Consider the following 22,900-nt stretch of genomic DNA (forward strand, 5'->3'; position numbering starts at 1 on the left):
CCCTTTGGTTGTCCTTCAGGGTTCATTCCTGTATGTAGTTTGGGTCTGACCCAGGTGGGCCGCATGAATCTGGGGAAAGACGCCAGCACCTTCAAGTACTACACCATGTGTGGCCTACAGGAAGGGTTTGAACCCTTCTCTGTCAACATGAACCGAGAGGTCACCATGTGGTTCAGCAAGCGCCTGCCCACCTTTGTCAATGTTCTGAAGGACCACAACCACATAGCAGTGAGAAGAATCTAAGCGACGTATTTGCTAAATGTGCAGCCAAGCAGTAGGCTTGCAATTCTTTTCAAAGCACCATGAATTGTCACATGGTGAATGCAACTGACCCTTTGTCTCTCAGGTTACCAGAATTGACGGCACTATCGACAGTCCCCCGTGTCTCAAAGTCACCCACAAGACATTCGGCACCCAAAACAGTAACGCTGACATGGTGTTTTGCCGTCTCAGCATGCGGTAGAGTTCCACTCCATCTTCAAGTTGAGTCCTGTGGTAGACATGAATGGAGTGCTCGAGGAGGACATGCTTAAAGTCAAGCACAGGTAAAATCATACTCACTGGTCCATTTTACACAAATCTGACTTACACTGAACTATACTTGTCCAGATAGTACATTCCAGTAGCATTTATTCATGCATCAAGCACTATGAAGCAGAGGGGAGATGCAAACAATTGGTGGTCATTAGGACTTGAGCCTTGACACTTGCTGATTCATGACTTGAGAGTGACTTGATGGTGACTTCGTCGCTCTATGATGGTTACTTGATTATTGTGAATTTTTTTTTCTTTCTTATTTAAAGTCGCTGACAAAAGGACTTGAGCTACCAATAAATAGGTTGCATGACCAAGGATCGAACCCAACTTTGTCTGTGTTCTTGGACAAGACAATTCATCTCCATTGTCTCCGACCACCCAGCTAGCAGTAGGTACAGGCCTTTAATGGGGAAGAAACTTACACTGGACTGGCATCCTATCAAGGGGGAGTTGTAGACTTTCAGCTGCTTCATGCTGCAGAATCTAGTGATAACCACCAGTGCCAATCCAGTTCTGGAACTGTACAAATTATAATAATCATTTTGCACTGTTTTGCTTTGTGCAAAATTTCCATCTCATGTAAAACATGACTCTCTTTGCTGATATTTGACACTGATTGTGCATGTTTTGATGCAACACCCCCCCCCCCACCTCTCCAAAACTGGACACCCAGTCGGGGTCTGACAATGGGTTTAATCTGTGGTAGGAGTAGCATTGAGTATTCTGAGCAATCTGGAAAGTTTCAAAAACATTTTTAAAATTTGTGACATTGGGACACACTGTGGTCCACAATATGTGAATATTTGGATGTAATTTGTGCAGACAGGAGATGATATGTACGTAGAGCTTTAATTTTCTAGATCTTCTCTTATCTTTAGATCTTTTCTGATTTCTTCAGTGCATATTGAAATATATAATTTCTGCTTGGATTTGGCTGCTAAGTTATTTTGATTCCAGGCCACAATATAAACTAAGATTAAAAAACAATGCAGATCATCAGTTTTGGAGTGAGCAGTAAGCAAAGCAGTATGCAGTGGCTGCATGCAGGGGAAGGGGGGAGATGTACAGCTCATGAGTGCGCAACTCGGTGGGTGTACAGATTTGTGAGCAGTGCACATCGCTCTGCTTATCACTTTGGCAAAATCATTGCTACCACACACGTACTGTATGATATCTGCGTGACAAACGTAGATGACGCACGACGTGAGGGTACAACATACAGTGACTGGGACATACTTCTGTGCACAGAAGCCTCCTTTCTGACTTTGCTCTGCAACATAAATCCATAGCATAAATCACATGAATGTCATGCTTCAACAGGAGTCAGTTTTGAGATGTTAACAGATTTTTGCTTTGTTGAAAAGTGTGGTAATTAGCACAGGAGTACTGCATAGACTGTATGGAGTAGCACTAATTTCAAAGGCCTCATCTACACTCTGGTGTTGCTGGCAACAGTCATAGGAAATAAGAATTTTGCCTCCTGCTCCTCCTAAGCCCTTTTTAATAAGCTGCTGTTATTGTCATTTTTGGAATCGGGGTACAAATTGGTGTCCAAAAATCCACAATGAGAGTTCGGTTTAAAATGTGAATGTTAAACAAACAGTTCTGAATTATTGGCCAAAAATGCCTCGAGAACAGGATGCTACAACACAGCGGCTGCCATTGATCCTGCAGAGGACTCAGCATCCTGCAGTGTAGCAGAAGCAAGCTGAGTGTGATGCTGCCTGGTAGAATAAAATAATTGTCAGATTTTGGTGCTAGTGGTAGAAAACCTGAAAATCTGTAGAAGTTGTTGTTTGATGGAAGTCACATTTCTCCTCCTTTAGTGTTGCTGCTGCCCACTCATTCTCATTAAAATGAATGAGAGCCACAAGCTCAAGCTTCCAATGTCTGACTGCCTTATTGCATTTCCTCGTCAGTCCAGTTTTATTGTCTTTTTTATTTTATGCGAACATGCTGTTGCTTGTTAAAATTTGTTGCTGTTTTACTTTATTATCCTGTTTTCTGGTTGTAGATGTCCATGTTGAGAAGCACAATGAGTTAGTGCTCATTTAGTCTTGCAAATTTCATCATGTAGTTCCTGTTGGGGAAGTCCTTATATAGTTCTGGGGGCTTATGTTGGGGGTGATCTTCATGCATTTTGAAGACTCATTAATGCTGAAGCCATCAAACACACCTTGCTTCAGCATCATTGCTAATGCACAATCCTTAGAGTAAGTGAGCAGAGGCTGCATCTTTTTTCCATAGACAGAGCAAGGAGAGACGCGCAGCAACAGTTTTTTTGCTTATTTCAGCTTAATTTCTCTATTAAGCCACATTGCTGCAGTGTTGCTGTAATTGCAACTTTAAAGTTGTATCTGAATGTCTGTTTTTCTTTTGTTTTGAAGTGGAGGTGTTTAGATCACCACAATGAATACAGCTTAATATATTTGGAGAGAGATAGACAGTATGCCATGCAGATTTGAGTTTGATGAACTAATATAATAAGAAGGCACACTTGTGCTGGGAATCAATCAGGTTTGGGAATCAGGGCCTTAGTGTTGTGATTGCAGTTTTAAAGTGAACCCATGAATAGAGGCAGCAATGAAACACGAAGTAGTGACAAAACACAGGTGATTTATTCCTCTCAGATACATGTGGAAAAATAGTCCAAACCCATGGTGAAAAAAACTAACCTGATCCCAAGTAACAAATTACAACTGGGACTCGGGCGGAAGGTGGCAACATATACCTTGGAGAATAACAGGAAAGAGCAGGTGGCAGAACACATGGAGGAAAATCACAAAAAGGAAATGCACAACCAATAAAGAACATGGGGTTAAACAGGAAGATCCAAACCAACAATACCAATACTCACAATGTATGTCTACAAGAACAAACTAGTGTAACAGTATAGCTTCCCCCGGGTATATCTTCTCCCCCAAGTACATCTTTCCCCCTAGGATATCTTCACCCCCCTTGGAAGGAAGATATCCTAGGGGGAAAGATATACTGTTACACCAGCAAGTGAAACGAAGACAAAGCAAGCTTAAATAACAAGTGATGAAGACACAGGTGCGTGAAATTAAAGAAGCAGGAACAAACGACACACGTGGAAATCAACAGAAAACAAGGTGACCTAACTAAACAGACCTCATAGGGTGAGTGGAAAAATAAACAGTAACAATATCCATAAACACAGAAAGACAGTGGACTCATAAAACTATAATACATGAAGCAAAAACAAAACGTGGGACTCAAATATGTGCAAAGTGAAACAGTAGAAAATAAACGTGAAGACAACAACAAAATAAGAAAGCAAGCATTGCACAAACTACAAAGTATACAGAATACAACCCACAGAAGAAACCTGGACAGAACCCCGAGAATGCTATAACAAAAAGGGCACATACAGAACACAATGACAGTTAGTGTTGCACCGACATGGGGAAAATCACAACACTTAGAGGTTCTTGGAGAAACCACTCACGCTGATATTTTGTAATATAATTGAAATAGGTTCCGCTATCCCATATGGAAAAGATATACATAAATTTTATAAAGTTTGTATCTGTTCTATCTGGAACTTGTAAGTAATGCATGTGACAGTCAAACCAGATATAAGATCCTTTGTAAATGTGTGCAATATGTGATTTATATAAATTGGGAACTTAAAAGAACAATATATGACAGTAATTCCACATACAGAATCCTTAGTAGATATGTGTAATATCAAACTGAGACTTATAAGCACAACATATGTCAAATATAAAGCTTATTACTGGAACTGATGTAATTTCTTATAAGTTTTTTCTATTTATTTTCCATATGTGATTAGCCTATAAAATTGTTCATGGACTGGCACCGACCTACCTAGCCGATTTAATTAAACCCTATGGACCGGCCCGGGCTTTGCGTTCACAGGATGCAGGACTGCTTTGTGTTCAAATGGTGAAGAGAAAGTTTGTGGACCAAAGAGCCTTCTCATCGTGCCCCTGTTGTGGAATGGTCTCCCATCGTCAATAAAACAGTCGGACTCTCTGGAGACATTCAAAACCAGACTTAAGACACATTTATTCACTTTGTCCTATGGTTAGAATATTGTGCTAGCATTCTTTTTAATTTGTTTTTAATTGTTACTCTTTTATTGTGCTTGTTTAAATCTTGCTTTTTATTCTTTTAACTCATTCTAACCTGTTTTTGAATTGTTTTGTGTGAGGCACCTAGAGGTGATGCTGTCATGAGTTGGCACCCTATAAATTGAAAATTGAAATTGAAATATGAACTGAGTGTGCTGTGTAGTGTTAATAAATAGGAGAAAAATATTCACAGTTCAAGACTATTTTCACTTTAACATATATGTTGGTAATCTCTTTGGTTTGGAGTTTGATATTTATATATGATATTCCCCAAAGATCCACTGAGATCTGTGAAGCACAGCGATGAAAACAGACGCGTGGACTACAGCACCATTACTACAGTAAGATTTATACATGTTTATTGATATATATATTTGCAAAACTCACAATATTAAATATGTCTTTACAGTACTACCACTCAGTGAGGGTCTTCGCTGGTCAGGATCCTGCTGGGGTGTGGGTTGGCTGGGTTACACCCGACTATCATTACTACAGCAACAACTTCAACCTAACCAAGAACCGAACAGTGACCGTAACCCTGGGAGATGAACGTGGAAGAGTCCATGAAAGGTGAGACGACAAACAAAGGATGTGAATTTCTCCACTGTGAGATCAATAAAGTCTTATCTTATCTTATCTTAAAACAGCAGCTCAGTGGGCAGCAATCTTTGTTTTATGTTCAGAGAGAAATGCAGTTTCCTTAATTTGGCTGTTGGCTGGGGTAAACAAGCAGCACACTGTAAGTGTTGGGGCACAACAGAGCCCGCATCAATTGCAAAATTAAAGAATGGATAGAATGTGTGGCTGGAGTCTGTATCCAAAGGAAACTGACTCAAAAACACCAATCCTGAATGTTTCAAAGCCTTTGGAACAGCCATGTTTCAGAATATTGTTGTAGAGTTTGCTGTAATAAATTTGCAGTACTGACATAGTTTCGGTATCATCCCAAGCCAAATGTTGTGTCTATTCTTTAATTATGGTTTTACCTTCATATTCTGTTTAGTCTATTCTGTATTTGTAGTGGACATCATGTTTCTCTCTGTGGCTGCTATCTTAACTTGTTAGCTAGGATTGATATAAAGGCAGAGGGCAAGGGTTGGCGTAGCGCACCAAGAAGCACATATTCTGGCGTTCAACCGATGGCAGGCAAACTGCATATCAGTTCACCCACAGCTATTCGTAATGTTCCATATTCCATCCAGCATCCACGAGCCACCCAGCAGGTGGCAGATACATCTATGGGACATTACCTAGGCATAACAAAGTTACTATTTCAATTGATCTAGTGCATCAAAGATAATGCCATTTATTTATTTAGTGCATCAATTTTGTAAGCAAAATTGAGGGACTGTGCTACCTACCCACTATTTTACTGACCCAATTACCAGCATGTTTACTGTCCAAACCAAATGCTGTAACCAACCAGGAAATATTTCTAGTTTCCTATTAAAAAAAACAAAACAAAAAAAAAAGGCCTGTCTGAAAAGACTGACTCGTAATGTTTTGTACTGATAGTGTGAAAAGGAGCAACTGCTACATGGTTTGGGGCGGTGATGTGACCAATGCTGCCCACTCCTCTAGTCGTAGCAATGTGGACCTGGAAATGGGCTGCTTATTAGACCGGGCAACTGGCTTGGTGACCTTCACTGTCAATGGCAAGGAGATATCCACATCCTACCAGGTATTATAATCTTATAATAATGGTGTTATCATGCAGTTAATGTATTTTCCTGTAATATACGGTAGATTATGTACACATCAGGAACAGATTTGCACACATTCGGCTTTAACCTTCTTTCACTAATCTGTATTTTATGTTATCAATGCTGCATGGAATTAGCTGCAACTGCTCTTCGAAACACACCTGATTCGTATTTGGTCAGGAAACCACTTGGGACACCCAGAGCTGCCAGCCATTTAAAAGAATGGGAAAGTGTGTCCATAATTTTGACTTGTAGTGTATATACATTGTAGCAACTTCCTGATAAATCTTAGATTTAAAAGATTAATTGCAAATGAATTCTTTCTTCACCTGCTTCTCAGACATTCATGTGCCAACAGTTGTGCACATATTTTTAAAATAAGAAGCAATTTGCAAATGTTGCTCAAATAAAACAATGGCTAAAATGTGATCATTTTCCCTGTTGCATCATTAACCCTCTGGGGTCGACGCTGTCGTATACGACAGCTAAGACCAAGCTTTACTAAATTATAAATAACTTTTAAATGACATGAGATAGAAACTTTTTTTTTTTTTTTGCTGAAAACTTAACTCCGCGGACTTTCGAGCCATTGGCCATCTTTGTACTCCTCATAGAAGCTGTGTGATGCCTGCTCAATGTGAGTGTCCAATCGGAATTGGTTCACCGTCACATGGTTTTCCAAAATCCAATCGTAGGGCAGATTTACCTCACGTGAAAAGCCAAAGATCGTTTTCAGGAGTGCTATGTTACTAGTTGGCCCATTTGAATAGCCCCCTGGGTGCTCCAATGAGTACTACTATTAGATATACTCAGTATGCCCTGCACCATTATGCACAGTGAGAGAGCCTCTGATGACAATCTCACATGCTCAAACAAAGAGTGTGTAACTATCAGGATTGCTCCACTAGTTTGCATGTGAATGTTACTGGATAACTCTGTTGCTTTCTCTGCGTAAAGCACTGTTTACCATATCAATAGACAACAAAATGCGTAGACCATTTTGTATATTTTGTTCAAAATGTGCATTTGTGTTTATTGTTTGAACCTTTTTGTGTGCTGTCTTTCACACAAGACCTCAAATACTTTATAAAGTGTCAAAACAGTTGTTTATTATAGTTTGCTGTGTGTTTTGAATAAATGCGTGTGGAAAATTATTTTTCACTTTATTTTTTCCTTGCCTATTTTTGATTGTAAACCTTTATTACACTTATAAAACACAACAAAAACATATATATTCTGAAAGCACAGGTTGTCCTGAAAAAAGAGACATAAAACTTGATTGTGGGATGCAGGGAGAGCTGTTAACAGCAATAATAAAACATTTATGCCAGGTGAGTGAACTGTCCAAAAAATGCCCTTGGACCCCAGAGGGTTATTGAGAGATAGAGTGGCCTGAATAAGCCAATGAGGAAAAAAGTGATTTGCATTATATATTAGCATGTCATATTCATACATCCGAGTCTTTACTGTAGGTAAACTGTGAAAAGATGATAAATATTAACTAAAACAGTAAGGGGCCCAAGCTGGACCCATGAGGGACACCAGATCCAGAGTACTGCCTCAATTTAATAGGTTTGTCCAACCAACAAGCCCTTTCCCAAAAGGTTTCATAAACATTTAAAGCTTTTACATTACACCCTCATTGTCAAATATAACAAAAGGGGGAGTAGTTCTGACTTAATATAGGTTGTAAAAATGTAGCTGTATTGGAACTCAAAATTATTGGTAAGGAGCAAAGTGTATTGATATAAATCACCATGTTCTGTAGAATTTTTACAAAAATAAACTTTCCTTTAAGGATAACGGTTGCCTATATATGATTAACCATCTATTCATTGCAACACCCACCCATCATTTTAAGTCCAGCTTCAATTCTGACATTTTAACTCTGACTTTTAGCTGCATGTAGTTTTCTAACAGAGCAGTAATGTTGCATAGCTGAGTGTTTGATTTTATTCACATGTTCTCTATAAACCCACAGACTAAAATCCAGGAAAAAAAAAAAACTTTTCAGAGTGTAAGCTTCTTATGTTCTCTCTCTCTCTCTCTCTCTGGCTGAAGTATTATGAGGCATCACAAAACACTGAGTCATCTCCAAGACCGAAATGCTTCCAAGCTCGTGTGGTGGAGTTTCATGATGCATCATTAAGCTGCTTTCTGCAAGTCACACTCTCTCACCACAGATGTGCACTTCCTGTTGTGTTGTTCTTGTTTAGGTGGAACCAAACACCAAGCTCTTCCCTGCTGTGTTTGTGCGACCCACCAGCCCCAACCTCTTCCAGTTTGAGCTGGCTAAAATAAAGGTATGCCCTGTGACAACTGCCTCTTTGAACGTATGATCCCTGTAGGTATCAGAATGTAAATACAATTAGAAATAGGTACAATTAATAACTCTAGAAGAGAAAGTGGCTTAATGTTGTATAGATGTAGAAAGTGTAACTGTACAGGTGATGGGTTGGAATGCAAAACTTTTGATTGTCTTTTGTGCAGAAAAAACAAGAGTACTTCCTTCGTCCTACCGTGTCCATATTTCTGTTCCCCCAGAATGCCATGCCCTTGTCATCTGCAATCTTTAATAGTGAGCATAAGAATCCAGTGCCTCAGTGTCCACCCCGTCTCGATGTCCAAACGATCAACGCAGTGCTGTGGAGCCGCATGCCCAACACCTTCCTCAAAGTGGAAACAGCCCGGGTCAGTGAGAGGCACGGTTGGGTGGTCCAGTGTGTGGAGCCCCTGCAGATGTTGGCGGTACACATACCTGAGGAGAACAGGTATGGTACATGGTTCACATTTTTATGTGTTACACTGAGTTCAGGCACAAATAGCTACTTTTATAAGATAGGGATGAACTATCTGGTCTGTCTAGATAGTTACCAATTGGGATGAGGGGGTGGTTCCAAAGGGTAGTTGATGTGGTGGTGCCCAGTAGAAGCACATCCATCCGACCTGACCTGTTCATTCAGTGTGTTTAATTATTTTTTCAGGCTTTCACTACAGTTCTGGTCATGTCACTGTGGAATGCAGGCTGCAGTAATTGGATTGATGTCAATACTGCTTCAACGTGCCATTCAGCAGTTCAATATTCTTTATCGCATCTTAACCCCACAAATCAAAGGTTTTTCCATGTTTCAGAAAAACCATTTGTCATGAACATGCAAAAGTGGCACCTCTTTTATAAATTCAAAGTTTCCTGTCATCACTGTTACACTACAGGCTCACTGAATCAAACCTCAAAGTTCTACCTTTAAGTAGGCAAACCTACGTTTTGGCAAAAATTAGGCACAATGATTTTTGTTCGGTCACTGCACCCTCCCATCTATGGTGATGGACCAATCACCGTCAAGCTATCCGTAATGGGTTCATCAATGAACATGTATTTTAAGAGATTTTGTCTTCCTATAGTAAGCTAGCAGGGTGAACTTTGGATAGATGCCTAAAACATATTACATCATAGCTTCTGTTTCTATAATAACATAACCATATTTATAGCTTAGCCTACTAGCTATAATTTAGTTTTCCAACAAGTCTACAGACTAGATAGACATATACTACAATCTTCTCCTGTATGAATATTTAGGTTAGGAGTTAACTCCTATAATATTATGTAGTAACTATATTTCTTGTATACGAGGTCTGTCAATAAAGTATCAGACCTTTTTATTTTTTCAAAAACTATATGGATTTGAATCACGTGTGATTACATCAGACAAGCTTGAACCCTCGTGGGCATGCGTGAGTTTTTTTCAAGCCTGTCAGTTACGTCATTCGCCTGTGGGCTGGCTTTGAGTGAGGAGTAGTCCACCCCTCCCATCGCAATCTCTTTGTCTGAGAACTTCCTGAAAGACTGGCGCTTTGCTTGATCAAATTTTTTTCAAAAACTGTGAGGCACATTGAAGTGGACACCATTCGAGAAATTCAACTGGTTTTCGGTGAAAATTTTAACGGCTGATGAGAGATTATGGAGTGATGCTGTCGCTTTAAGGACTGCCCACGGAGCGGGACGTCGCGATGCACTCTGAGCCACGACTGTTTGCCTGCCTTTTTCGAGCTAAAAACTTCCAAATTTAAGCCTCTGTTGACCCAGGACGTCGTGAGAGAACAGAGGACTTTCAGGAGAGGTCGGAATCAGTAGTTTATCCGGACATTCCACTGTTAAAGGTGATTTTGTAATGAAAGAAAGTGCGGACGGGTCCGCGCGTCGGGACACAACCGGCGCCGTCACAGGAAAAACACCTCCGTTGGAAGCCTTAAGGACAAGTTGGTACATGTCCAGCTGTTAAACAATTTCTGAGATAGTCACTCAACTGAAAGCCATCAAAAGCCGCCTGGTTTTTACAAATGGTTATCAACACGGAGGTGTTTTTCCTGTGCCGCGGCGCCTGCTGGGTGCCGACGCGCGGACCTGTCTTTCATTACAAAATTCTATATTATTTCTCGAATGGTGTCCATTTCGATGTGCCTCTCAGTTTTTGAAAAAATTTTGATCAAGCAAAGCACCAGTCTTTCAGGAAGTTCTCAGACAAAGAGACTGCGATGGGAGGGGTGGACCACTCCTCACTCAAAGCCTGCCCACAGGCGAATGACGTAACCGACAGGCATGAAAAAACTCACGCATGCGCACAAGGGTTCAAGTTTGGCTGATGTAATCGCACGTGATTCAAATCCATATAGTTTTTGAAAAAAATAAAAAGGTACCTTACTTTATTGACAGACCTCGTATGTTGTTTACTACCCTGATTGTGTAAATATCACTTATATACATGCTGTCCATTTTCTTGAGCCGCTTGGGTGGGTAGGGAGAGTTCCCATGGGATAAAAAAGCTTTTAAACATACCATCCCTGGTTCTAAAGACCAGGCACCTAAGTGGCTCTACTCTTCTTTTTATGATATTTAGATATACTCTAGTATACACTAGTAGAGTTCTACCTTACAATTGGTATGTATAATAGAAGATATACCTTACTGAATTTTCATGTATTTAACTGACAACAACTGGCAGCCTGTCCAGGGTGTACCCTGGGAATAAGTGGGTATAGAAAATGAATGAATGAATTATTTTGGTTAATTAATGTGTCAGACATAACTCTTGTTTAGGAAATGAAAGAATCTTTGTTTAGTACTTTTACTAAGTAGGTCATGTTTTTGCCCATGGTTATTTGTATGTTTGTGGGGAGCAGTCAATGTTTGTTGGCTTGCGGTTTGTTGGTAGTTGTTTTAGTTTTTTTACAGTTTCTTCTACTTTTGCCAGTTTGTTGGTTGGTTGGTTTATTTTTTATTTATTTATTTATTTTTTACTTTTGTTTGGTTGCTCGGACAGTTAAGTAGTTGGTTTCTTGATTGGTTGACCGTTGTGTCTCTTGGTTGGATGACTTATTGCTTGGTTTTGGTTTATTTGCTTGCTTATTGATTGGTTTATTCAAACACATGTTTAATTTTCATGAAAGGTTTTGAGATGCTGGGAATCTGACAATGAAGAACCCATCAAATCTTTATAGCAGATCAACATCCAGAAAATTGCCTCTAATTTTGCAATCAGTGTGAGTTGCAGTATTTGCATTAGTCGCTCACAAAATGAAGGTCGGATATTGCTAACATAAAATCATGCATATGGTTGAAATGCTGGAATATGTTGGGCTTACATATAATGATTGGGGATTTTGCACCTTGTTGCAGGCATGTGCTGAAACGAATGGCCGTGTAGCTTTACTTACAAGAAAATTAAGCTACAATATTGGCGAATGTCTTCTTGGGCTCAGAGAAATTGTGATTATTTTTTGAAGCCTACACACAGTTAAATAAACTGCATAAATAAGTTCCTTCAATGTGTAGCGGGATGAAGGTCCCAGGTCCTGATTGAAAAGACGTTCCTGCTAGCTTGGTTAACGGAGAATTCCCTTTTGGCTGACCTGGTAGAGGAATGGTCTTTAGTGCGAGCCATCCGGGTTCGATCCCACTGCCGTCCCAGCCACAAAGGTCCTATGGTCACCAGGATGTGGGTAGTCACAGAACTTTACTGAATTTTCATGCTTAAATGCACCTGTGACTTCAGGACGAAGTCTAAAATGGTGGGGAGATATGTAGTGAGATGAAGATCCCAGGTCCTGATTGAAAAGACGTTCCCGCTAGCTTAACAGGGAATTCCCCTTTGGCTGACCTGGTAGAGGAATGGCCTTTAGTGCGAGCCATTCTGGTTCGATCCCACCGCCGTCCCGGCCACAAAGGTCCTATGGTCACAATCGTATTTACAAAGGCTTTTGCTTCTCTTCAAAGGTGTGTTGACATCATGGAGCTTTCGGAGCAGGAGGGCATGAGGAAGTTCCACTACCACACCTTGAAGCTGTACTGTGCCCTGTGCGCGCTGGGTAACACCCGTGTGGCCCACGCCCTTTGCAGCCACCTGGACCAATCACAGCTCTTATACACCATTGACAATCAGTACCTGTCAGGCATGTTACGCGAGGGCTTCTACAATGTTCTGATCAGCATCCACCTGGAGACAGCCAAAGAGGCACGACTTATGATGAAAGAGGAATTCATCATTCCCGTCACGACTGAGACACGTTCCATCCGCCTCTTCTCCAATTCTACCAAAAAGCACCTCCCACCAGGTGTGGGGCTTAGCACCTCTCTCAAACCCCGCCTCAACTTTGCTCCACCCTATTTCATAACAAACAAACGGGAGCAATATCTGTACAGTCCTCAAATTCCACTGGACGCACTAAAGGAGAAAGCAATTTCAATGCTGACAGAGGCGGTGCAGGGTGGAGGGCACCATATCCGAGACCCTGTAGGAGGCGGCGTGGAGTACCAGTTTGTGCCAATTTTGAAGCTCATTAGTACTTTGCTAACTATGGGTGTTCTCGGCAGTGAGGACGTCTGTAAGATCTTACTGCTAATTGACCCGAACGTTTTCAGAGAGACACGAGAGGAGGGTGTCAGCGGATCCATTGCAAAAGAAGGACTTACAGGAGCTGAGGAGAAGGCAGTGGAAGCTGGAGAAGTTGAGTTGGCCAAAGAGGTAAAGCAACCAATGAAAGGACTGCTGGAGAAGAGGCTACCTGAGCCAGTCAAGCGACAGGTAATTTACACACAAAAACAGGGCAACTTTACTCATGAGATGCACTACTATGGATAAATTGCAAAATCTAAGTGAATTAAAGTCTTCACTGATGAGTAGCAATGCAGTGTTGAAGACTCTGAGCTTCAGTCTGTCATGATAAAACTGTTCTGCTGCAACAGACCCATTCAGAAGTCAGTCAGACATGAAATGGCTCTGCCTCATATGGTACAAGTGATTTCTGCAGTGAAAATGCTACTTTAATCATTGGAATAATGTGAAGTCACAGGGCTCTTTGAACGTATTAGAGCATTCGCTGTGGGTCAAGCTGTGCAACCAGGGGCTCATTGGTTTGTGCATTGGCCCACAGATGTGCGAGTTGCTTCATTATTTCTGTGACTGCGAGCTGAAGCACCGCATCGAGGCCATTGTGTCATTCTCTGACAACTTCGTCTCTAAGCTGCAGTACAACCAGAAGTTCCGCTACAACGAGCTGATGCTGGCGCTCAACATGTCTGCTGCCGTAACTGCAAAGAAGACCAAAGAGTTTCGCTCACCTCCTCAGGAACAGGTGCGTCATTCCAGAGATAGTGTGGTCTGTAAATGTCAAGAACGGGTTGGGGAGTTTGTTTTTACCAGTGCCGGGAAGGTTACTTTTGAAATGCAATAGGTTACATATTACTAATTACTCTGTGAAAAATGTAATATATATTACAGCTATTTAATTAACTCAGAATAATGTAACTTCTTCTTTTTGATTGTGTTTTGATTAATCTAAAATAACCATCTATCTACTTTGTTCAGAAATATGCCATTGATGCGTAGCAAAATGTAAAGCAATAAATTTATTTTAAAACTGTATTATATCAATATTGGAGCTCATAACTGTCATTTAATTACATATTTTTTCTCAGTAACTGCAATAGATTACAGTTACATTTATTTTGTAAATTAATTCCATTAATCTGTTACATGTAATTAGTTACTCCCCAACACTAGTCTTTACCTTGTTCACGCCACGATCCTTCCTTTTCCTTATTCATTGCTTCACTGCAGGGAGCTTTGGTAAATGAGCCACAAAATATGCTTTGATGTGCTTCCTCACCAGAAAACCTCTCACTTGCATGTGCCATCCAAACGGCAATGAGCCAAATACCATCTCACCAAGCTGATAAAGGGAATGACAGATGGCAGTCTGAGTGATATAACTAATGGCATCCATAAATTATTAAATAATTTAGAGCGGAAATACAACCCATTTTTCACAGCACCCTTTGCATCTTACCTACACTAAGATTGCAAGCCATGTAAACATTGAAGTGTACTTGGAAACACCCTAAATGCACTTGTGATATGACCTTTACAACGTGCACTATAGATGATCAAGATAAGGTCCAAAATTTGAAAGCTGAATAGAGAGTTATCAAAGAAGATCAGCTCCAGAAATCATCCAGGGGAGATGGACCTCAGCAAGGAAAGGACTGAGGTTTTTGTCATGAAGATGAAGACCAGTCTGTCAGCTACTCTAACCTTAAACTGTGCAAGTCTGAAGATTAAAAGATTGAAAGAAAAACAGAGAAGGAGGAGTGAAGAATGTTGGGAGGAATGAGTTTGGGAAGGTCATTGCTCTGAAAAAATTAGTTGTGTGAAAGAATTCAGATGTGTGCAACTTTCTTGTCTGTCTGTCTGTTTTATGCAGCACTAACTTAGAGTGTAATGAGACTGAAATCTGAATTATTAATAGCCAATAATGCACAGCAGGCAATGTTAAGTTAAAAAGAACAGATGTGTTTTAAGTCAGATTTAAAGGGGAACGAGCATAAGGGCCCTGTGACCTGCTTACTTCTTTTTAACCTTTTTATTTCTTTGTGTTTCAGGCAAGGAAATAAAACGGTCTACCAAATACAGGCTGATACACATTTTCTCAGCTTTGTTTTTGTGTCTGATTTTTAGATCAACATGCTGTTGTCCTTCAGTATGGGAGAAGACTGTCCATGTCCAGGAGATATCCAGGAGGAACTCTATGATTTTCACAATCAGCTGCAGCTCCACTGTGGTGAGAGGCAGAACTTTTCAATATCTCATGCACCATGAAGTGTTAAAATAATGCATGTATTATTAGACAGTTAACTTACAATATATTATGCCAGTCGATTTAAGAAGATAGTACGGCTGTATTACAGCCCAGATGGCAATGTAGATTGAAGATGGGATAAGTACTGGATTACATATGAAGCTTTTCAAAGGAACACCATAAATACTGGGGGTGTCTCTGAGAGGTTTTATGTTCTGCTGTCTATCTCGGTCTGTTGTCAGAGGCGTTTATAGAAAAGTAAAAAAAAAGTTTCCTTTGACATCTTAATGTTTTGATAAATAGTTCAGTTAGTTTGTCTGGTGCAGTAAAAGTGATCTAATCATTTTCCAAGTTCTGTCGTAAAGCGTTGACCTGTCATGGCAACTTGCACTTGTGTTAAAAAATTACATGATTGTGCCAAGAAATGGGAGTTACACAGACAGTTACTTTGGAGGTTCAAGAGGTGGTGGTGTGGGACTTTTAAGTGTTTTCAATGGAATTGTTAGATCAATTTATTGTTTTATTAAAGTATCTGTATTATATTACATTTAATATTACTACTTGTACTATAATGTGTTTATAAGTCTAAGAAAAAGGTTAAATTTTATTTAAAAAAAAAAAAGCTTGGTGTTGATGCTTCCATGATACAAAATTCATAAAATTTCTAAAATTACACTATGTAACACAATTTTGTTGCTGGCTTCTAAGTGTTATATTTCAACTGCTTATGTCTAAAGTCTATGGAAAAATTACTACATTCAGCACAAACTTTGATTTTTTTTTTTTTAACATTCTAGAAAGTTCTAAAAGTTTCTTGAAATTTCTAGATAATTCTGGAAACTTCTAGAAAATTCTGGACAGTTCTAGCAGTTAAAGAATATTCTAGAAGACTACTCAGTAGTAGTGAAGGTGAATAGAGAATATTCTTGAAAACAGACAAATTTCAAAATATCATTGTCCTGATCACAGAAGCAAAGTTTCTGTGGAATAACAGCTATTTTCTATTTATTTAAGGCATAACAGGTTAGGAAAACACACTGTGTACCCAGGAACAAAACAAAAATAAAAATTTGTTACATAGTGTTATTTTCCTTAAACTCAAATTCAAAGCAAATCTCTACAACTTGATATAAATTAATTACAAATATAAAAGCTAAGATGATGGGTTGCATAAATAATGGGATGCTTTGGTATAATACCCGTAAATCAGTTGTATTGCCACTTTTCTTCATACAAGTCAGTGGATGGATGGATGAACATTTCCAAGTCACAGAATATGTCTTGGACTTAAGTTTGAACTTATGTTTGAACTTGTTTAAACTTAAGTTACAAACTTAAGTTCAAACAACTTAATTCATTCATGTTTTACCAATTGTACCGCTTTTTTAAGTTGGTTCAATTATTTTCTTTTTTATAATTGATGTGTACATCAATTATAAAGAAATACAAACAGTATCTCTATGGTGCATCTGTGTGGAGTAGGCAGTTCTCAAAAACTGAGTGACTGTGCAAGAAGGAGAAGAGTGAGGAAAGACACCCAGACAACCCAGAAGGAGTTACAAGTTTCTGTGGCTGTGATTGGAGAAATTGTGCATAGTGCATGTTTCGCATTTTTTATCCCCAGTTATACATCTTCGTGATGAAGTGGTACAGAGGAGGGTTTTCATTCACCATATCATCAAATCTAGGCTTGCATCTCAGATGTACCTTCTGGCCAATTGTAGCTGAACTTTCAGGTCTTCTTTTCAAGAAAATCCTCCTCTATGCCACTTCATCATGAAGCAGTATAAGTGGGGATAAAACATGCAAAACATGCACTACATTTCAGCTGTCCGCTGCTCAACAATACAGCCGGCGGTGAGTAGTCACTGCGCTTTGTTTTAGTCACTGTCATTTGTCATGCTTAGTCACACATGCAACCGAGATGGACTGCAAGGTGACTAAACAACATACAGAACTTTTTAAAACTTGAACAAATTGATGTTTGCTGAGTTTTATTAAGCTCCACCGTGACAATAGCTCTTTTCAGAGTGAAAAGCTGCAGCTGCCTTTGAAGGACATTCAGAAATATGTATACTGTGCCCCGAATAACAGCTTGACTGGAAGCTGGCTTCTACTCCATGTTCGTCTGTGTGTTGTAGGGATCCCGATGGAGGAAGACGAAGAGGAGCATGATACGTCTATTAAAGGGCGCCTCTTGACCTTGGTGAACAAGATCAAAGGCCATGCTCAGAAAACACACAAAACCACAAAGAAGGAGCAAGCTGCACCAAGTGAGCATGTTGCTATGTTTAATGTGATACTGCTCTGTGTTCAGCAAACCCCAGTTCCGAAAATATTTGCAGTGCTTCACATTTTCCACCTTTTGTTTTTAATGGTACAGCTTTATTTTAAAATGGATGAAATTCATTTTTCCTCAAAATTCTACACAATACCCCATAATGACAATGTCAGAAAAGTTTTTTTTAAGATTTTTGCAAATTTCTTGTATATAAGTATTGACAGCCTTTGTCATAAAGCTCAAAATTGAGCTCAGGTGTATCCTGTTTCCACTGATCATCCTTGACATGTTTCTACAGCTTAATTGGAGTCCACCTGGGGTAAATTTAGTTGCACTGTGGTGTGTATATATATATATATATATATATATAAAATTCTAATCATGTTGTGTAAATTTCAGCCACACCAGAAAGTAGATATTGTATTAGTATGTTTGTTGATAGGACATGTAGACTTTGGTTGGCATGTGCACTCTTTGCCTGACATCTACTTTTCTATTATTTGTAAATAAAAAGTCAAAGCATCATCACAACCATAAATGTTACAAAACCCAGAATTTTTTGCAAAATAAGGCATTTCATGTTATTTTAAGATGTTCTGAATTCATTCCACCAGTCATCGTTTGTCTGGAGGACACGACGCCTATGATTTCCAAAAACAATTTGAAATGTGGACTCATCACACTTTTCCACTTTGCGTCTGTTCATTTCAAATGAGCTCGGGCCCAGAGAAGGCAGCGGTGTTTCTGGATGTTGTTGATGTATGGCTTTCGCTTTGCACAGTAGAGTTTTAACTTGCATTTGTAGATGTAGTGATGAACTGTGTTAACTGACAATGGTTTTCTGAAGTGGTCCTGAGCCCACGCAGTAAGATCCTTTACAAAATGATGTTGGTATTTAATGCAGTACCGCCTGAGGAATTGAAGGTCACAGGCATTCAATGTTGGTTTTCAACCTTGCAGCTTATGTGTAAAAAGTTCTCCAGATTCTCTGAATCTTCTGATTATATTATGGACTGTAGATGATGGATTCCATAAATTCCTTGCAATTGAACGTTGAGATATTGTTCCTGACTATTTTTTTCATGCAGTTGTTCACAAAGTGATCCTCGACCCATCTTTGCTTGTGAACGGTTGAGCCTTTTGGGGATGCTCCTTTTATACCCAATCATGACCCTCACCTGTTTCCAGTTCGGTGTTCTTTGAGCATTCATCAACTTTCCCAGTCGTTTGTTGCCCCGTCCCAACTTTTTTTAAATGTGTTGCGGCCATCCATTTCAAAATGAGCAAATATTTGCACATAAACAATAAAGTTTATCAGTTTGACCATTAAATATCTTGTCTTTATGGTGTATTCGATTGAATATATTTCTCTGGAAACACAACTTTAATTGACAAAGTGGATTCAGAATGTCTGCAAATGACACAAAAGGCTTTATTTTGTGGTGGTTTTTGAAAAATAAAAACATTCTCAGAGTTGTAAAATGTCAGGTTGAGGTGGAATTTGCAACAACTTATTTGATTCAATGCTAAATGGTACAACTCTGGGGATTTCACAGTTCAGTGGACGTACAACTTTAATTGTTGGAATGATTCAAAGTCCCTTTGAAGACTTTACGTGTCTGTTTCCAGCCAACAACCGCACCATCTGACCGTGCGCGCAGACTTTGAAGAATCCATTTCCTACCAGTTGACTGGCTGGTTAGGTATATGACTTGGTTTTTGGAGGATGCATTTTTTCTAGTGAGACCTGCTGTTGTGCTACTTCTCTAAATCTACAACTTTTTACACTTTGGCTCATGACACAAGCAAACACTTGCTTCACATATTCTCAGTGTTTATGGTCTCTATTCGCGCTCTGTGTTGTATCTCCCGTGTTTCTGGAGGTGAAGACAAAGAAGCGTCTCCTGCGCGTTTCAGCCTTGTTTCCATTTGTGTGCCAGCATCATGTGGCCTGTCAGAGTGCAGCAATCATTTCCATTTCAGTAACTTTCAATTTCATTATGGTAATACGGGACTGTTGGAGGAGAGACTTCAGAGTGGAGAGCATCATCTCAGCATCAGCCACTCCGGAAGAGGAGCAAGAAAAATACAACAAATCTTTCACCTGATTGAAACCTGCGCTCACAGATTGCATGTGCTCAGGCACAAGCACACCATGGCTCAGTAAACTACTCATGCTGCTGTTTGCAAATTTTACTCAAAAGACATACCATCTGCTTTTGTTGTAGTAACACATTGTTACACTGTAAAACCTGATTGGTTTGCTCAACTTAAGCAATTTGAGGAAATTGATTATTATTGACTCAAAATAATTCAAGCATTAAAAAATGATTGGATGAATGGATAAATCAAGTTAAACTTGATTTATCCATGTTACATTTATTAGATCTTTTTGCACCACCTTCTTATATATATATTATATATATATATATATATAATATATATATAATATATATAGTTGTATATAATTCTCATTTACTTTTACTTGGTCCACATTTCATTTAATTTATTTTATTTTACCTTATGTTTATATTAGTTGTACATATATAATATGACGTAACAGCAATTCTGATTATTTACATGACTTAATGATGCAACAACTTGAAATATTTGTACTTATTCACAATGTTGCTTCCATATTTGGAATTTGTACAGATTAGATTATTAAAGGATTCTTTATTGGCAGGATACCAAATTTCAAAATGTCCCAGCTGTTAAATAAACTAGGCTAGGGAACCATAAATAAATAAGAGCAAGAATAAAAAGAACAAAAGAACTACAGCTGTAATGAGCACAATTGCAGAATTATTGTGCAAAAATATAACTGTGCAAAAGTCCAGTTATTGTGTAAATATAGGGGTGTGCAAAAGGCCATGTTAGATTACATTACATTACATAGAACTTTATTGATCCCTTGGGAAGACTCCCTCAGGGAATTGAGGTTGAGCAGCATTGTATAGCAGCACACAGGGTAAGACGCACAGAGTATCAAAAGTGAAAGTAAAAAAAAAAACATTTCGTAAATATGTAATACCTTGTGCAACCAAGGTATTAAGAGATGTTTTAAGAGATGTGCGCTTGTCTGAGGCACTGTAGTGGTGGTTAATGTAGCAGGAAGCAACATTCCTATAATGCTCCATCTGAATTAAGTTACACTAAGTTAAATATATGTTTGGCATGGTCTAAATGCTTCAAGGCTTATAGCCAGATGATGCTTCCATGCCAACTTGGGTTGAGTAATTTTAGTTCTGTCTTACTGTTGGACCGTATATTTAGAGCTGAACACAGGAATCAACCCAGCAACCTTTCAGTTGGTAAACAGTTTGTGCTACTACTGAATGTTGCTACTTGAGTTTTGCTTCATTAATGCTATTTTCTTTGGTTAAGAAATTATTTTCTACTCCTTTTTGCGCCACCTTCCTATCTGTTTAAGATGGCCATATTTTCCAGAGTATAATTTACTAGTTTGGGAGGTCCTGCGACTTGTATCCTGGTGTGACTTATATCCTGAAAATTCACAAGTTGTTATTAATAATAAACATTATAATGACAATAGAACTTTCCCAAGAATCAAAGCATCAAACAAATAAAATCCAATAATAAAATAATACATGGTAGTAATATACACTACAACAATGTGCAAAAAAAAAAAAAAAAAAAAAAAAAAATTAAAGTGCTCCTAACACAGAAACAGATTATACTCTGGTACGACTTTTATATGTTTTTACCTCAAGAGATATTTTTTTGACTTTGATGGAAAATATGGTGCTCTTATTTAGAGAGTTATTAAATGTTATTTACTTCTGTTGTTGCCTGGTTTGTTGTTGTTTTTGTTTGTTTGTTCACAGTAAAATCACCACTGTAAAACTAACACTGACAGTGTTAATTTAACACTGGTGATTTTACTGTGTTTGCTTATTGATGCAGATTCATAGCTGCCAAATAGGCAGCAAATGGAGCAATTTTTTTTGTGTATTCAGTTACGTCCATCAATTTTCTGTTGAATTCTGCCCGTCACGTTGTCTTTGAACATGAAATTACACAACGTTGTTCCCCACAAGTGGAGAGAGTTGGTGACAAAGCACGAGACCCTGCACTGAAAAAGTGAACCGTTGACTCTTAAATTCTGAAATTTATTCCACTTAAATTCACTAGTTTCTCTTAAAATGTGTTTATTTATTTATAATTTAAGGTTTTAAACCATGTTATAAGTATACTTGAGAAAATCGAATCAGTTTAGGTGTAACAAACGACAGTAATTTTTAAGTTACAGGGACTCTTATCATTGTTGTTGTGTTGTGTTCTGTATTGTAAACCTTTTCAGGAGAATGGCCCAAGCAGAAGGTCACCCCTTTGAGTCTGGTCTGCTTGAGGTTTCTTCCTGAATATAACCAGAGGGAGTTTTTCCTTACTACTGCCACCTGTGTGCTTGCTCTAGGGGTTGGTAAGGTTAGACCTTACTTGTGTGAAGCGCCTTAAGGCAGCTTTGTTGTGATTTGGGGCTATATAAACTAAATAAATGAATTAAGTTGATCCCAGTTTTAGTTTTTTCAGTGTGTAAATGATATGTTTTGATTTTGATTGCATAAAATAAAATTGTTAGATGAACCTAAAACTAAACAGGTCATCAACCATTAACACTCAAATGAATTAGGTTGAGCCAAATTAATTACTAATAAATATTTACCCCAATTGTGAACTTCATTTAGACAAAATTAATGAGTGTTAAAAGTTAGTCATTCATTCATTTAACTGATTTAATTTACTCAAGTTTTTGCATTGTTAACTTATCTTCAGTTCCCTCTAACCATCCATGCTGCACTAACTCAGCAGCTTTTATAACTTATTGAAGGAGGCTGTTCACAGGTATTTCAGGTTTTATGTATCGCAATCTGTCTCTATTTGTGGCAGCAATGTTCTTGAAAATCACACTGCTGTGGTAATAAAATGAGACACATGACTATATTGCTGCCAAGAAAAACAGCACTAGCATTTCTAATCACCACACTAAATGTATATCTGCCGTCCATCTCTATTCTGAAAAGTGAACCCAGCAACAAGTGCCAAAATTGCGGCCGGCCAATTGAATCTGAATTGAATCTTGGATAATTGCTGCTCAGTGAAAAGTG

The 22,900-nt window shown here is 38.8% G+C and overlaps 1 protein-coding gene across 1 annotated transcript in view; it reads left to right on the forward strand.

The window, feature by feature from the left end:
* The window catches only part of LOC117532313 (ryanodine receptor 3-like), a 323,993-nt gene that overhangs the window by 191,546 nt on the left and 109,547 nt on the right, over nucleotides 1–22,900 (forward strand). The window contains 8 exon segments of the mRNA XM_034195633.1: nucleotides 5,065–5,225; nucleotides 6,171–6,336; nucleotides 8,575–8,661; nucleotides 8,903–9,129; nucleotides 12,630–13,437; nucleotides 13,787–13,987; nucleotides 15,370–15,472; nucleotides 17,632–17,763. Of these exon segments, the coding sequence (XP_034051524.1) occupies nucleotides 5,065–5,225; nucleotides 6,171–6,336; nucleotides 8,575–8,661; nucleotides 8,903–9,129; nucleotides 12,630–13,437; nucleotides 13,787–13,987; nucleotides 15,370–15,472; nucleotides 17,632–17,763 (1,885 nt within the window).

Source organism: Thalassophryne amazonica, chromosome 19 (assembly GCF_902500255.1).
Source record: "Thalassophryne amazonica chromosome 19, fThaAma1.1, whole genome shotgun sequence".
In the NCBI taxonomy this organism is placed as follows: Eukaryota; Metazoa; Chordata; class Actinopteri; order Batrachoidiformes; family Batrachoididae; genus Thalassophryne; species Thalassophryne amazonica.